Source organism: Elephas maximus, chromosome 16 (assembly GCF_024166365.1).
Source record: "Elephas maximus indicus isolate mEleMax1 chromosome 16, mEleMax1 primary haplotype, whole genome shotgun sequence".
Taxonomy (NCBI): domain Eukaryota; kingdom Metazoa; phylum Chordata; class Mammalia; order Proboscidea; family Elephantidae; genus Elephas; species Elephas maximus.
The window spans coordinates 40,193,236-40,211,164 of record NC_064834.1 but is presented as its reverse complement, the minus strand read 5'-3'; the positions used below and the strand labels follow the sequence as shown (position 1 = coordinate 40,211,164).

Below are 17,929 nucleotides of genomic sequence, written 5' to 3'. Positions count from 1 at the left end.
ATCAGGTATAACATATCACATGGGCTATTTAAAAGGCTTTCAGGGGGAATATGGACTATACTGTGACCTCAGAACCTGACTCTCACACAAGGTGGGACGCTGTGTACCAGTGACCAGAACATGCAGATAAGATGTAGCCACCTCTAACCAAATTTATTTTCGATAAGTTGGGTAATAGATATATCAATTTTCATTATAAACAATTCAAAGATTACAAATAAAGTACCCCTCAACTATCAAACCTTCTCCTAGTCTCCCCCCACCCCAGATTAAGCATAGTGTTCATTTTGGGGTGTTTTTCTGTAGTCCTCGTGAATTTACACACATACGTATGTACCCAAATTCTACCCACTGCTGTCAGTTGATTCCAACTCATATCGACCCAGCAGGGTTTCCAAGGCAGTAAATCTCTACAGGAGCAGACTACCACATCTTTCTCTTGTGGAGCTGCTGGTGGTTTTGAACCGCTGACCTTGCAGTTAGCAAATATATTGTTTTGTTTTGTTTTAATGTAAACAGTACCCTACTATGTATATCGCCCTGCAGATTATATTTTTCACTCTTGCAGAGCTATCATGTTAATACGGAATCTTCTAACACGTGCTTTTTAACTGCTTCGTAGTAAGTTTCCCATTAACAGGAACTACTGTTTATTTCAGCAGCCTCCTATGGTGGGCACTGAGGCTGTTGCTAATTTGCTGTTGCTGTGTCAGTGTCAATGTAGCCTCCTTGTGCCCTTTTTTTATTTCCCTAGAGTGGATATGGGAAGGTGAAAGTGGTGCATCGTAGGGAATGTGCATTTTTAGTTTCATACATTCTGCCTTTCAATGTGGCTTCACCAGTTTAAACTCGTACCAGCAGTTTCTGAACAATCTGCTCCCCCACTCTGGAGGACCTCCGTAACAGTCAGAATTCTGATGTGCCCCAGTCCTCGGAGATTCTGATTTAATGGCTTTGTAAAAACATAAAATCCTACCCCCTGCCCTTGGAGATGGCGTTTTGTTAAATCTGGAGTAGGGCCCAAGGGTCTGTGTTTTTACAGAGCACCCTACGTGAGTCTGATGTAGGCTAAACCGATTGGTACTGGGGACCCGCTGTTCCAGATAACTGTTCTGTAGCATCCGGGAGAGTGACAAAGTGAATGTGCAAATGTTCATAAAACCTTTGATCAGTTGCTCTGACGTGTTACTGCCATGAAAGTTGAGTATGCCCTCTAATCCTTTCTCAAAGTACAAATGTGTAAATTATAAAGAACCCAAAGCTGACGTGGTGGGCCTGTATATGTGTGAGATGAATTTTTCTTTATCTGTATACGCGGCCCTGCCTTGATGTAGTTCTCAGGGGCATTTACCGCGTTAGTATTTGCGTAGCAGTGCCTCAGTACAGAGTCAATTGTGTGTCCTTTGGCAGTCAAAAGGAAAGTTTGATTTATTGTGACTTAGGTCACTGATGCATCATCCTATTAACTTGATCTTAGTAAAGAAAAAAAAAATTTTTTTTTTTTTATTTTAGTGGACAGCCTCAAATACATGTGCAACTATCCCGTGTGACCTTATGTAAACTCAAAGCCAGGACTTCTAAAAATGATGCCTTTTTATGTTGCATGACCTTTTCTACCTACTGTGTTGACTTCCTTGTTCTCCCCAACTAGTCCAGAGAAGAGGAAAATTAGACCTGCTGTCTGTCTTTAGATCATAATGGATTGTCTTATGAAAGACTGATTTGACAGGTAACACAGGCTGTCTATAGGGGGGCCACAGTTGCCTAGTAGAGTGCTGAATACAGCCCATACAATGTTTAAAATTTAAATGTTGCACCATTAGAAAAGTGGGATATTTATCATTAAAATTTGATGACTAATAATTTTAGGAAAAAAAGAAAGAAGAAGCTGTGCACTGCAATCCTACGGGATAGCGATAGGCCAGAGCAAACAGCTGCTGCACACGTTAGGCTAAGCATAAGCTTTCCAGTTCCTCCACACTGCTCAACACTCCCTAATCACAGGCCTGTGACATGTTCCGTTGACAGCTTTACTCATGTATACTGACATGCCTGCCTTTGTAGGCATTTAAACTTTTCACTCTTGCTTGATCCTTCAGAGGCTAGGCGTGAGCAAAAGTAAATTATAAGGGAGCACATTTGGTTGGGTTCAACGTAAAGAAGATATTTTTCCTATTTCCTATTGCAAAAGTTTGGAAGGAAACTATTGGGGATGTAGTAATTGCCCCGGAAATATTTGAGCACAAGCTCAGGGACCATTGGTCAGGAATGATATAGACTAAAGTTTTTCTGTAAAGCACCAGATAGTAAATATACCGAGCTTTGTGGACCATAGGGTCTCTGTTGAAACCACTCAACTCTGTCGTTGCATGGTAAAAGCAGCCAGCGATAATATGTGAGGAAATGAGTGTGACTGTGTACCAACGAAACTTTATTCTGAAAACAGGGAGGGGATCACAGTTGATCCACGGGCTGTAGTTTGCCAACTCACCTCTCACATAGATAATACATAGAATTGGATTAGATGGATCCCTTTGGTAGACATTGCTAATCAACTGAGCCTCCATTACTTTTCAGAAGTTCCTAATCCATTAGAGTCAGTATTTAGGGGTGGTCTTGGGTTGATTGACAACTAAGGCCCTTTCCCACTGTAAAAGTCCACAGTAAAATACTTTGGTCATGCGTCCTTTTCTTCATTTGGGGATTTTAAATACATATCTGTAACATTGGGGGAAAATAATCTGATTTTTGCCTTCGTAAATCATTCAAATATGTGTCCTAGTTTGAATCCTAGTTTTGCCATTTCACTCTTAGAGTTATTAGTGGAGATACTGGCCACCTGTCTCTGCTTCTAAGGTGGGTCATGGAAACCTTTGCACCTGAAAGAGATACTGAGAGTATTCTTGGGCTTTTTCTTTTTTAGGACGTATTGGGAGTCAAAAATTTTTTACCTCAGAGTACAGTTCTGAAGTGGCTGAGTACCCATGTTTGTACCCATGTCGTTCTGAAGGAGTTGTGTGGAAATGTCATGTTTATTCTGTGTGGATTTAATGAGAGAAATTTGAATATGGTATGTATGTTTGTAGTAAAACTTGCTTTAAACCTTCAGTGATTTTATCTGTGAATGTATTTGTATTGGATGATGTGGGAGAGATGGGAACAACCTCACTGGTGTTCTAAAGGGTCACTTAAGGGTCATCATTGTTGTTCTTAGACACCATCTAGTCCATTCTGACTCATAGCAGACCCCCTATGTACAACAGAACAAAACACTGCCTAGTCCTACACCATCCTCACAATCATTATGTTTGAGCCCTTTGTTGTAGCCACTGTGTCAGTCCATCTCATTGAAGGTCTTGCTCTTTTTCACTGACCCTCTACTTTACCAAGCATGATGTCCTTCTCCAGGGACTGGTCCTTCCTGATAACATGTCCAAAGTACATGAGATGAAGTCTCACCATCCTCTCTTCTTAAGTGTCATCAACTTTGGCAAATTCGTAGAATACCATTTGCTGCTATTGTAAGGCACGCGGTTGTCAATTTCCTACATAGTGCCTATATGGGAATTACTGAAGGAGGAGCTCTGTCACAATTTAATTCGCAATATTTATATACTAGTGACTTCTTTTTAAAAATTACTGTGTTTTTGAATTTGGAATTGCTATATATTTTTAAATATATATACATATGTATTCATACATGTAAATATACATACGCGTGTGTATTTTTTTGTGTGTGTGTATATATGTATATATGTATTAAATGTATTTCTTTTTTTGAAATATAAACCGTGGGCCAGCAATATGCTGATATTTCTAAAGATATTTATAGTTTTTAGTGTTACATTTTGAAAATAGGTTTTAAAATTCTGGAATGAAGGCTCTAGGGAATTTTTTAAAATTATATGATAAAAGTAAGGTGTGATGGTTATGTAAGATTTTGGAAATTCAGAAAAGCATGAAGAAGGAAGTAAAAGTACCTGTTCTCTGAACCCGTGCAGCTCTGTGGTCTTCCATATATACTCTGCATGGCTGCATGTGTTTTCATAGAACATATCTGTGGTTAAGAAATTTTGCCGCTGGTCCTGATCTCATGTATTTGAGATTATGGCTCTGTGGTTTGCAATGCTTTGAAGGAAGGTACATGTTTATTGCTGATGCTGCTTTAACCCCATTTTCATCTTTATTTTGCAGTCTAGAGTGGATGTGTATTTGACACACTCTCCTGCTGGAACTTCTGTGCAAAACATGATGCACTGGAGCCAGGTTGGTACTCCAGGAGCACAGTCGGGGGTTGTGTAAGTCACTGTTAGGAAGGTCTGTGCATTCTATGAAGCTTCCCTGTGCAAACCCTTCCTAAACAGAAAGACAGTCTGCTTACACATCCAAGCTGGCTTCTTTTCCAGAGTTCTGGGTTCCTGTCAATGTGCTCATGTTGCTTTTGTGATCCTTCACAGGGCATACTACACCATGCCACATGGTCACCAGACAGCTATTGGGATTGACTTTTCTTCCCTTCTGTTCTCTTCCCCTTTCACTATTTGAGTCCTAAATTTATTTACTTATTTCCTTCCTTCCTTCTTTGCTTCTTCTGTTATTCATTAAATCCCAAGTTTATTTTATTTCTGTGTTGCTTCATAAAGCATGGTTTTAGAGCACCTTTGGAGATACAAGCTGCTATTTCAATATTAAGGAGCCTGGTGGTGTAATTGTTCAGCAGTCAACTACTGTCCGAAAGGTCTGCAGTTCAAACTCACCAGCTGCTCCATGCAGAAAAGACCTGGCCATCTGCTCCCGTAAAGATTACAGCCTAGGAATCCTTATGGGGAAGTTCTACCCTATTATACAGGGTCACAGTGATTCGGAGTCAACTCAATAGCACACAATAACTGCATTTCAGCATTAACCCATAGACCCAATATGCGTAGAATATCGGTGGGTAATTGAGAGCTAAACCAGTCTTAGATGTAAATGGACACCACTAACTTTTTTTTGCTTTAAATTTTATTTATTTTGTTGTTGTTTTTGAGAATATACACAGCAAAACATATACCCATTCAAGTTTCTACGTGTACAATTTAGTGACATTGATTACATTCTTCAAGTTGTGCAACCATTCTCACCCTCCTTTACTCAGTTGTTCCTCTGTCATTAATATAAACTCACTGCCCCCTAAGGTTCCTATCTAATCTTCTGAGTTGCTGTTGTCAGTTTGATTCTATATAGATAGTTCTTAAAAGAGCATAATGCTCAAGGCAGACCTTTTTTACTAGTTAAGCTAAACTATTGTTCAGTTTTAAGATGACTTCAGGGGATATTTTTGGCTTAAGGTTTAAAGATTCTCTCTCGGGCAGTATTTTCAGGGGTTCATCCACCCTCCACGAGGAGCCACTAACTTTCAAACTGTTGTTTTTATTGTTTGATCAGATACTACAGAAGTAATTCATGTTCATTCTAGAAAATTTAGAAAGTGTATATGGGCAAAAATAAAAATTACCCTATAACCTTACACAGACAAGGAATGTGCATCCAAAGACGTGGAATGTCTCGTCAGTCTCCACTGTATGTCTTGCTGCACATCATTTCAGAAAGATGCAGCTAAAGATACATATAGAAATTGTGGATGTAGAAATAGATGAATCTGTGTTCTTACTGTTTTGTGACCTGCTTTTTTTTTTTTTTTGTTAAACATCTGACAGTATGTCATGGTCTTATTTCTGCTTCAGAAAATATTTTTTGACAATTACTATTATTGTTTTTTTTGCAGCTGACTTCTTTTAAACTATGAAATAACTCACTGTTTAAGTTCCAAACCAAGATGCTGTGGGTGTCTTAGATTGCAGTTTCCTAATACCAGGCAGTTGCTGCCTGTGTCACATCCACCTGGGTTGCCTTTAGAATTAAACATTTTGATAAAAAAGTTACTTAAAAATGAGGGGAAGTTGGGTTTGCAGTTGAGTTATTGGCTACAATCCCAACAGAACATTCTAATCAGGGCTTCAAATTGGTTCTGCCTGGTTCATTCATGGCTGATGAGCTGAAACCGGAGTGGACCCAAATTTTTTAGATGTGGGTGAAGTAGAATGGGAAAAATTATGGGTTGAAGCCCTAGCTAGAAACTTAACCTGCCTCTTAGAAAACAAGGGCAGCATGCATATTGCATAGCAACCAAATCTCTTGACTGGCAGAGTCAGAAACAGCAGTGCCCCGCTCAAAGATGGTGGCCTCCCACATCACTTTGCATGTGTGTCACTCTCCACAGTCCTGGCAATAATCCAGTCTCCTGAAAGGTGCATCAGGCACCTGAAGGGGCCCACTGCACCTCTTCCAAGTCTCCCATTCCAGGGCTTTGACCCATAATTTTTCCTGTTCCACTTATTGTGCTTTTTAAAATGTGAGTCTGTTCCAATTTTACTTCTTTGGCCATGACTCAATTAGATCGAGCTGGTTCAAAACTCTGGTTCTAATAGACTGATTGTTAAATGTCAGTGACTCAGTGATACAGTTTGCTGTTGCTTAGAATAGGGCACCTGGGAAAGTAGTCCATTACGAGGTGAACAGCTCACCCTCCCTACTTAAGGAATGTCCTGAAACCTTCAAAGCCCTCAAACTCATGAATGACCATTCAGGCCCCTGCCTTTCTTCTCAGTCACATTTGTTATAGTCACTCGTTTCTTTGTGCACCTTATCACCAAAATTACCCTTCTTCTTTTAAAAATATTTTATCATGGTTTTGGAGAAAGTTTACATGGCAAATTAGGTTCCCATTTGACAATTTCTACACAAATTGTTTAGTGACACTAGTTTCATTTTTCACAATGTGTCAACATTTTGTTTAATCGTGTACTAGTTGTTCATTTCTAGTACTCTTGTTTCTCTGCTTCCTTATCTTCTCATCTTTGTTTTAGAGTAATTGTTGACCTTTTAGTCTCATATAGACAGTTTTTTAACAAAGCACCATACTCACGGGTAATATTCTTTATTTTACCCTACCTTTTTGAGCAGTTTTTTCCTCTAACCTAATGGACATATTTCAAATAAGGCAGAATTTGTCACCTCAGGAGTTAGTGCACTCCTAGAGGTACATGGAGAGTAACGGAGCCAGGCCGAAAGCAGCTGCAGAGCTACCCACCAGCTAGTGACCCTTACAGCCTGCACCTGGTTCGATACCCGCTTCAACAAAGTACAAATGTCCCTGACCCAGACTTGCAGGGGCCTTGGGGATGTTGAATCCGAGGTTGTAAGACCACTGTATTTAACATTACACATTGGTGCTACTTCACCCTTCTGTGTCCCAGGCTTCCACTGGGTGTGGTTTTGCTGTTGAGCTATTGGCTCAACTGCAATCTAGGCTTCTGCTCTTGCTCCAGCCCCACTATCTGGCACCTGGCTGAGATCAAAGGCTACAGGCTGAGGCCAGAGCACAGCTGCCTGGCCCACCCCTGACCTTGTGGCTTCAGGGTCTAACCACATTGGAATTTGCTTCATGAGCATTTCCAAAGCTCAGTTTCACTGCAGAGAGCAGCCTTGCCCTTTGCCGTGCTGCTCACTCTGTCACCCCTTTATCAGTAAAATAATAGCTTCTTGCAGCTGTTTCATAAGATCTTCTCTTTGGTTCTTCCTCCTCGGGGCTGTTGGTGGGGGCTGCCACTCTACCTGTCAAGGACACACTGGGGCAGGCTATACTGCTGCAGGGGGCTGGGGCCTGGACGCTGGCAGGTATGCTACAATTAGCATAAAGCTTGGAGGTTCCTGTGGTGTGAGTTTGGGGGAGCCTGTAAAGGCATTTTATTTACAGTAAGTTCAGAAGTTTGTTTTTTTTTTTTTTTCCAGAAGTTTACTTTCTGTTTAAACTATTAACAGTTGTTAGCAATTCCAAAACCTAGTTCTTTATTGGGCTTTAATATTCTCTTTGTAAACCTGACAAATTTCAGAGACTCACCCATAGACAAGACTCTTGTGACTATCTCTAACCCTCTCGTTAGCACTGCCCAAAGGCTGATCCTAACATATCTTTGACAGCGTTGGTCAGAATTAAGGAGCCCTGGTGGCACAATGGTTAAGAGCTCAGCTCCTAACCAAAAGGTGGGTGCTTCAAATCCACCAGCTGCTCCTTGGAAACCCAGTGGGGCAGTTCTACTCCATCCTATCTGGTTGCTATGAGTTGGAATCGACTCAACAGCAAAGGGTTTGCTGTTCTTGGTTTTGTTGGTACAGTGGCTAAGCACTTGGGTCGGTGTTTACACATTAGGCAAATTATTTTCTTAGAATATATTTGTAGAGGTAGGTTACTGACCAGAGAGTAAGCATATTTCTAAGACTTCTGATACATACTGTACAGTAGGAAAGTTGAACCTATTTATATTTTTTGTTAACATTTGAGACTTAAAATTAATTTTTAAAATGTCACTTTAGAACATTACAAGCATTTTCCTCTCATCTTTATCCACATATGATTATTACATGATTGTAACCGTAGTGCATATTCAGTTTTATGTTCTGACTTTTTTCCCACTTAATATTATTTGTAAACATCATTAATAGTTTTCTGTTTCTATCTTATTATTTATGACAGTGGCGTACTGTTGATGCATAACTAAGGTAGCATAATTTATTTAACCAAATACCTATTTTTGGACTTTAGCTTCTTTCCATATTTTTTTTTCCTTTAAATAACTTTCACATTTTGCTCTTTCTGAGATGCCTTTTCAGGTGGATAGTTTTTGAATTCCTAATGCAACGCTCGGTACAAAATTCAGGTTTGGAGGTTCAGTCTGAGACATAGGCAAGTTATTCCTTTACATTCCATACTCCGTCTAGGGGCTTTATATAAATGCTAAAAGAGATAGATGACAAAGTGATGTCTGTGTACAGCAGGAAAACAGCTCGTATTGTTATATTTCCACTGACAATTAGAGATAGGGAACAGGTGCACTAACAGGTGCTGTAAATTTATATTTTGTTCTGCTTGTTAGATACACTGCCATATTTAACAAAAAAAAAAAAAAAAAATCCACCGCCGTCCAGTCGATTCCGACTCATAAAAAAAAAAAAACATTGCGACCCTATATTTAGCAACTGTCATTTGCACTGACAAAAGCTGATGCTGAACATTTCTCCTGTAGCAGCCTTCTGTGGTATCTAATCTCACTCTGTCGTTATTACATCAAACAGAATTTTATGCAGTTGATAAGAACTGACATTTCACAGAAGTCAGAAGCAGTTCTGACAAAGAATGTCAGGGTCCTTCTCTTTTATCTGTTACTGTTGCGCCACCATGTGGCCAAAGCTTAAACACAGTTCCCAAGTCATTTGGCCCACCATTTTAAGATTAATTCTTGACGTATTTAGAACCTGGAGGTCTGGGGGAAGTATGAGTTTGTATTATTTCAAATCTCACATATGAGTGACTTTAAAAATATTTTTATGTCATACTCTTCAATATGTATAAATTTCAATTTTATATAAAATACCATTCATGGTTATAGTCTTCCCAACTAGGTAGAAATTGTACTGGTACGCAGTAGATACTTCGTGATTACGCTGGTACTGGTACTCAAGAAATATGTATTCCTTCTGAAGCAAAACAGTTACTTTTTGCAAAAATTTAAGATTCAAATTTCCCTGGAAAACACCAGCATAAAGTTCATTCAGTGAGAGCAACCATTGATCCAGTATAATTCAAAGTATATGTGTGTAGCTATTTTATTGTGTGATATGATAGCTCTTGTCCAATTATACACTGAGAAATCGAGTTGTTTAGTAAAAGAGAACAGAGCAATGCCATTTCATTTTAAATTACGGTTTGGAAATGAAGTGTAAATCTGGTTGATTTCTGAAGCCATCGTTAACTCCAGCAAACTATGATGCTATTTCAAACTTCTGTGTCAGATAACTTTTTTTTTTCAAACTACCTTCTTTTTAGGCTGTTAGATCCCCAAACTTCCAAGCCTTTGACTGGGGAAGCATTGTCAAGAATTATTTTCATTACCACCAGGTAAAGTCTTTAGAATTAAAATGGTTCCTGAAAACCCAACAAGGAAGCCAGCCTGGGTTATTGGGGTTCTGGTAGGGTGGTGGAAAGGATGTGGGAGAGTTGACTGGGTAGGGTTTGTTTCCTTCAGTCAATTCCAGAACAACCCAAGCTTTGTGGTTGGTGGTGTAGTCTAGGTCTCTCCTCCTTGTCCTCTAGCTGGCTCCAAATAAGAGTGGTCACTGTCATACATTATTCATAATGACTGTGGACACAGACTCTAGAGTCAGAGAATCCTAAGTCAGTCCTGAAGCTGTGGGACCTTGGCCAAATTACGTTGCCTAAACCTCTTTCATATTAAAAAAAAAAAAAAAAAAAAAAATTTTTTTTTGAATGCAAAGTGTGAGGCACTTTGCTCATTTTTTTTTTTTAATTCAATTCTCACAGCATCCTTGTGGCATAGATATGATTATCACTAATTTAAAGATGAGGAAACAAAGGCTTAGAGAATTTCTATAGCTTGCTTTAACATCCCAGAGGGAGAAAATGGCTCCAGAGCACCTTTCCAACCACGTGGTTCTGTAGCCTCCCATCTGTGACATGAAGAGAGCAGGAATTCAGACACTTGTGACAGTGCCCAGCATGTGGTGACAGCTCAATAACTAGCAGTTCTCGTAGTGATTATTCTTTCATGTGGTTTAGGGTTTTTTGTTGTTGTTCTGGTAATGGTAACCTGAAAAGTAAACCGATAGTCAATGCTTTTTAGAATTTAGTCCCTTATTCTCCCATCTAACTTACTAAACAGTATTTAATGGAGAGTGTGTTTATTGTGACTTTGGAAAAAAAATAACTGTGGATTTTTATTGTAGACTTACCCTCCCACTTACAATGTGAGAGACATGCCTGTGCCGACTGCAGTCTGGAGTGGGGGCCGGGACTGGCTCGCGGACGTCCTTGACGTCAGTATCTTACTGACCCAGATCACCAACTTGGTGTACCACAAGCAGCTTCCTGAATGGCAGCATCTCGACTTTATCTGGGGCTTGGATGCCCGTTGGCGGATGTATAATGAAATTATTAATCTAATGAGGAAATACCAGTGAAAGCCAGGCTTGAGAAATTTACAGCCAAGTCGTTGGTCAAGATGTGTTAAGATGTGTTTGCTTATTTCCTATAAAATACTTGTTTCTCTTTCCCAGGCCTTTTATATTTTTATACCCAATGAAATTGATTTTGAAGATACCAAATTCTCACTAGTTAGGATTAGAAACATATTAGCTGCTTCTTTTTTTTTTTTTTTTTTTCCTACTTTGTAATCCTTGTCAGAGTAATTGGTTGTGGTAGCCAGGCACTATCTGGTTCTTCTGGGCTCAGGCTGGTGGAGGCTCTGGTTCATGTGGTCCATTTGCCCTTTGGACTTATATTTTCTTGTGTCTTTGGTTTTCTTCCTTCCCCTTTGCTCTAGATGAGATGGAACAAATAAATGTATCTTAGAGGGCCACTTACAAGCTTTTAGGATCGCAGATGCTGCTCACCAAAGTAGGATGTAGAATATTTTCTTTATGCACTGTTTTATGCCAGTTGGCCTAGATGTTCCCTGAGACCATGGTCCCAGCCCTCAGCCCCAGTAGCTTTTTTTTTTCATTTGTTTAATGATGATCATCAGCTGAATATGAAGCTAATGACTCAACCGTGCGTTGTTTAAGTCTTGAAAAAATATGACTGATTTGTGAAAAGATCGTTTGAACCATTCTGTTTGTTCTTAAAATTTAAAATATACTGTATTGCCTTTTTACTCCCACAAAGGGCGAATTCACACGTGTTAGAATTTTTAAACAGCGTTGTTCATTGGTAAATAATCTGGTAAAAACACTTGAGCAAAATTCAGTGTAGAAGTGCCCAGTTCTCACCTCCTTGCCTTAAAAGGCTCCCCAGTCTAATGGCCTTGTATTTAGGGGTCTAAATGACAGTTTCTCATGTTTTTTATTCAGTGGGTGCAGAGTCAAAGCCAGTGACATCCAGCTATTCCAGTTATAAAGGTTCCGTAACGAATTTTACTTACCAAACCTGTGATAGCTATTATTCAGCCAGCGTTGAAACTGCTCAGGCCAAGCAAAATTATTTGTTGGAGCCTTCCAAAACAATGTACTGACTTTAAAAAAGTGAGACAAAAACTGGTATGTTTTCAGTAGATGGAAGACTGGTACACTCAACTGTCTGTATTCATACATTGTAAATTCTGTGGCAGACTATAATTCCACTTGTTTTTTAAGAAGAAGAAAAATCCTGTGGAACAAGTATACCACTATCTTTTCCTGAAGTTTCTGTGTTCTGTTAAACAGTGTCTCAGCAATGAGGTCTGTGTGAAGCAGACATCCCAGCCTGTCCACAGGAAGAGTGTCCTAATCTGGTTTCACACAGAGACATATGAATGTAAATGTTTCCAGATTACAACTCAGGGGTTCCTTGAGTGTTTGTAGCTTTATGTGTATCCATGGTGTTACTGTTCCGGATTTTCATCCCCGTGTCAGGAAACCCATATTCCCACAATCTTGCGACATTGTTTCTTTACAATACTGTCAGCTGGACAAAATGACCACTCCAAGTTGTTTTTTGTTTTCTTTGTTTACATAATTTGATATAATTAGCTACAATAACAATACTTAATATTGGCTACTATGTGAAGGCAGACTAATAGTGCTTTGTAATATTGAAAGAGTCTTTCAACTTTTTAATAAAACTCGTAGAATTGCATTTGTGTGTTCTCCTTTATTTAATAGCCTTTCTATTCTCCCCTTTCTCTTTTTTGGCAGAACTTACACTTTTCTTTCTCATCTCTGTCCGCGTTACTCCTTGTAAACCTCCCTGATGCTGCCCATGAGCATTTGTTCCTCCCATGAGAGAGAGTGGTCTCAAGGCTAAGAAAAATCAGGAGATGGTTTGGAAATATCGGCGTTGAAAGTTATCTAGCAGGATCCATGTGAGCAAAGTTGTGAGTGGAGACTAGACAGCGATTAAGCCCATCTTCAGGTAGTTGTTGGGCTCAGCCAGGTCCATGGATTAACAGATTGTCCACTCAACCCCCTCATTGTACGAATGAGACAACCAAGACTGACAGAGGCAGGGCATGTCATAACAGTTACTGCTTGCCTGTGAGTTGCTTCCAACTTATGGTGACTCCACGTGTGTCAGAGTTGAACTAGGCTTCATAGGGTTTTCAGTAGCTTTTTTTGGAAGTACATTGCCAGGCCTTTCTTCTGAGGTGCCTCTGGGTGGACTTAAACTGCCAACCTTTCGGCTAGCAGCCGAGTGTATTAACCATTTGCACCACCCAGGGATTTCGGTCATGCCGTCGGGCTCCCAAAACATCGGCTTGGGGCTCAGTGTGGTCTCTCCCACTACTCTGTAAGCTTGAGGGCATACTCATCTCTGTATGCCCAGAATCTAACACAGGGTCTGGAATATAGTGAGTCTCAGTAAATAGATGTAGACTGATTAAATGTGTGAAAAGCAATGGAAATTTTCATGTGGCTAAATGAAATTAAGCACAAGTAACACCTGGGAGAGTCTGAGGACTGAATCTGTGTGATTTTCATGGCACCTAGAGAAAAGACGAAAAGTGCACTAGATGTAAAGGGTGTGTCTACAGAAAGGTGCCACCCTCCACAGGTCATATGTCCCCCCAGAGTCGTTTTTTTCCCTTTGACCTAGGTCTGGCCAAGCAAGTACAAGGTTCTTGGGCAGGGCTGGAAAGAAAGGGACAGTGAAGGGTGTTTCTGTTGGTTGTTTTCCACTAGTAGGGGAGAAAACTTGCCACTGTAAGGTTTCTCTGGCTTTGGCTACACCGTGGGGATCCCACAGATGCCTGTGAGAACTTGTGGCCAGTAGAGCTTCCACACGCCTGACAGTAGACAGGAATGAGCAGTTGCTGCATTCCATAGATCCATCTTCTACAGAACTGTTTTTCTCTTTGTGTCCTTTGCAACTTCTTTCTGGGGACTTTTATGCACCGTGTTGTTATATAGGCTCCTGTCAAGTCAGCCCCTGACTCATGGCGACCCCATGCACAAGGGAACAAAATGCTGCCTGGTCCTGGGCCATCCCCATGAGCACACTGAACCATTGTGATCCATAGCGTTTTCAGTGGCTGATTTTCAGAAGTACGACTCCAGGCCTTTTTTTTTTTTCTAAAAAAAAAAAATTTTTTTATTGTGCTTTAAGTGAAAGTTTACAAATCAAGTCAGTCTCATACAAAAATCTATGCACACCTTGCTATATACTCCTAGTTGCTCTCCCCCTAATGGGAAAGCACACTCCTTCCTTCCACTCTCTCTTTTCATGGCCGTTGGGTCCAGGCCCTTCCTCCTAGTCCATCTCAGTCTGGAAGCTCCTCTGAAACCTGTTCAGCATTACACTAACACACAAACGCCCACTGACAAATGCACGGTGACTATGCTGAGGTGTATGGGCCAGAAGCAAACCCAGGTCCCCTGCATGGAAGGGAAGAGTTCCACAACCAAAAAAACAAACCTGTTGCTGGCGATTCCGACTCATAACCACCCTACAGGACAGTAGAATGGCCCCACAGGGTTTCCAAGGAGGGGCTGGTGGATTCAAACTGCTAACCTTTCAGTTAGCCAGCCGGGCTGTTAACCACGGTGCCACCAGGACACCACTAAACCACCAACGCTCTCTATTTAGTCTGCAGACCACTCTAAAGGTGATGTTGCACGCTGGTTCCTGCTACAGTGGAGTTATATTCCACATTTGCCTTTTTTGGTTTCCTCTTCCCCTTGATATAGCTGCATAGCCCTGTTACACCCTCATAACCCTGGTTGTATTAAAGTTTTATTCTATCCTTGGCTGAGAGTGTAAAGCAAGATTGGAACTTGTGCTGCCCAAAGTCCTGGGAAGAATTGGAGGGGCTCTTTCTTATTTTTTATGGGCTCCAATGTATATTCTGTTGAGCAGAACACAAAGATCTCTGTAGATCTCTAGGGCAAGGAAAAGAATATTTAATATTCTGCCAACTTGGAACTTTCACGTCTTTACGTGCGGAAATGAAGTCACAATTCAGAATGAAAATAATTTTTTCCATTGCCACAAGGGGGCACGCTTGGCTTTGCTTTCAGTCTTCCCAAGCCACCTACCGCTTTGCTTTTTATAGGAAGGCTTTCTCTAGTTCCTTCCTCTTGGAAAGGTAGTGAGCTTTGTTGCTTTAGGAGCCAGTTGGTAGTTTGAGGGCTGGTTAGTTCTGGGTTTTAGGGTAGATGTGGCTGTGGTCAGGTCTACCTTGAATTGTGACTGATTCTTGCCTAATAAGTAATATCTGAAAAGTTTTCCCAAGGAATAGCTGTCCCAAATATGACTTATGAAAATAAAAATTTGCCTGAATAGATAAATGAATGGTCAGTACCACAGACATGGGGGAAGGGCAGGATAAGAGACTGGAGAAGCCTTTAACCCAGACCTCAATTTATTAAGGACCAAAATTTAGACTATTGACATTATCTCCAAGAAATGAAGATTATTTGGTTTGTGGGCATGAAAGGTGCTAATTTGTTGGGGGGAGGGGGGAGAGCCCCAGTGGTGCAATGTATAAGCCCTTAGCTGCTAACCGAAAGGTCAGCAGTTTGAATCCACCAGCTGTTCCATGGGAGAAAAGACCTGGTGATCTGCTGTCATAATGATTAAAGCCTAGAAAACCCTGTGGGGAAGTTCTACTCTGTCCTTTAGAGTCAGGGGTGCTATGAGTCAAAATTGACTCAGCACACAACAACAACAATTTGTTGAATGTAAATATTTAAAATACATTATATTTTTAACTCTTGGCATTTATTTATTTTTCGATACAGGTAGTCGCTGACTTAGAAGATATTCACGTTATGATGAATCACACAACCGTCTGTGTTTTGTTTTTGTTTTATACATCTTATAGTCAGCAATATGTACCTATGTGTGTTTGTATCAAAATATATCTGTAAGTTTATATGTCATGTTTCCAGACCCCAAAGACAAATAAAGATGGGATTTATAAAGATGCTGATAATAAAAGGCAATAATAATGAAAAATTTAATGAGGTCTACTTACATCAGAAGGAACAGAACCCTGTCGTAAGGCTGGGAGTCTCTGTATATGGAAAAGTTTTCAAAATGGAAGTAGCTCTGGTCTCTTGTGACCCCTGAAAGGCATCATCAAGTAATATTCTGATTTTTAAAACAGTTTATCAGCCATTAATTCACTGGAAGAGTATTTACTGAGTATTTATGTATTATGCTAAGTGCAGATTTCAAGTTCAATTCCACACGAAGTAAGCAAAACCCTTTTCTTTGCCAAATTGTTTTAGTTGTACCAAAAATAGCCCTTTGCATTCTACATTGTGCCTTCTGGAGTTTAAGCTTTTTCACAAGGCTTTGATCTTTGCAACAGTCCCTTTGACAGGTGAAGCGAATACTATTTTCTCTGCTTTCCAGGCAATAGTATGCCTTTTAATGGGGATGATTTTATATGTTATCAATGTTTTAAAGAGGTTGATGAGCGTTCCAGCAACTTCAGTAGAAGCAAGACATAGATGGATCAAAAATATAAAGTGCTGAAATCCAAATACACATCAGTGATCTGGGTCAATGGGAGTGTCAAGGAGTCTCTTGGGGAAAACTAACATACCACGCAGGTATTCTCCATCAGCATCCTCTACTGTTTTTGTTATGTAAAATTAATGTTTGCTGAGTTTGTAAAGTACCATGTAAATGCAGCTGCAATGACCTCCTTCCAATCCCAAACTCCTCCTATAGACATACTGTGGAACTGATACTGACCAGGCTCCATTCTCAATTTGGCCATTAATCTTGACTTTCCTTAAACTCCATCTTTATCTTTAAAACAAAGTATTAGATTTTGATCTTTGCAGTTACCCCACCCTCTATGAGTCTTTCATGTTACACAACACTACAAGCGTGCATCTTTGATATCCAGGAATTGTTTTTGGTTTGATGGATGTCTAAAGAGTTCCATCCAAATTTCGAAAGAAAAAAAAAAAAAAAAGCACAAAGGTCATTAAAAAAGAGAGAGAGATTGCATCTTTGGTAATGGGTTTTTCCAATTATATGCTTTATTTATTTATTTATTTATGGGGGGGGGGGTAGTACCAAAGCCTTTTGATGAGTTGGTACCAAATAACTTTGAGATTGTAATAAATATGCACAGTCTTGATTGTTGTACTCTCAGAAAGGTGATTTGACTCCTGGAATAGCTAGAAAAGAAAGGATTCCTGTCCTCCAACTCTGTCAGGAAGAGCATGTCAAGATAAAACAGGAAATCATGATCAACTGGAGAAGTGTAGAACAGTGTAGGAAACAGTGTGGTCAATCCTGTCTGAAATGAGTGAACACCTTTTGTGAAAAACCATCCCTGTAGGCAAGGAGCCCTGAACTACATTGATAAATGCTCAAAAAAAATTTTTTTTTCAATTTTTCAGCCTTGATTTTGAGCCATTATCTTTTAAAATGATCGTCTAATCCACAAATCTCTTTTGAACTCATTTTGTGCAAGGCATAAAGCTTGGCACTGTGAAAAAAGAAGATACACCCTGTGTCCTAAAAAGACCTAATCATCTACGAAGCTATTACATAAATTTTGTGTGAATAAAAAGTGTTTAAAGCTTGCCAATTCAAAAAATGACACCACTTTAGTCAATACAGATAGGATATGGTTTTTTTTGGAGGGGGGGGGGATTCAATTAAGTAATGCTGTTTTTGGTTGCCTGACATATTTTGTCTACTTTTCAGCATCCTCCATGACATACAGTGGACAACTGACAAGATTTTAACTGATTGGTTTCCCTGAGATGGTTGCATTTGTATGTTGGATACAGCCTTCTACCCAGGTGAGCTGTGTACAAGGAAGGCAATGAAGTCTGTTATTCTTTACAGTGCCTTGAGGTAGGAATCGTAAGC

The 17,929-nt window shown here is 39.9% G+C and overlaps 1 protein-coding gene across 1 annotated transcript in view; it reads left to right on the top strand.

The window, feature by feature from the left end:
* The window catches only part of LOC126059966 (lysosomal acid lipase/cholesteryl ester hydrolase-like), a 136,187-nt gene extending 123,472 nt beyond the window's left edge, over positions 1–12,715 (top strand). The window contains exons 7-10 of the mRNA XM_049856034.1: positions 2,924–3,070; positions 4,195–4,266; positions 9,926–9,997; positions 10,843–12,715. Of these exons, the coding sequence (XP_049711991.1) occupies positions 2,924–3,070; positions 4,195–4,266; positions 9,926–9,997; positions 10,843–11,076 (525 nt within the window). The 3' untranslated portion in view covers positions 11,077–12,715. The remainder of the gene's footprint in view (positions 1–2,923; positions 3,071–4,194; positions 4,267–9,925; positions 9,998–10,842) is intronic.
* Positions 12,716–17,929: the final 5,214 nt, after the last annotated feature.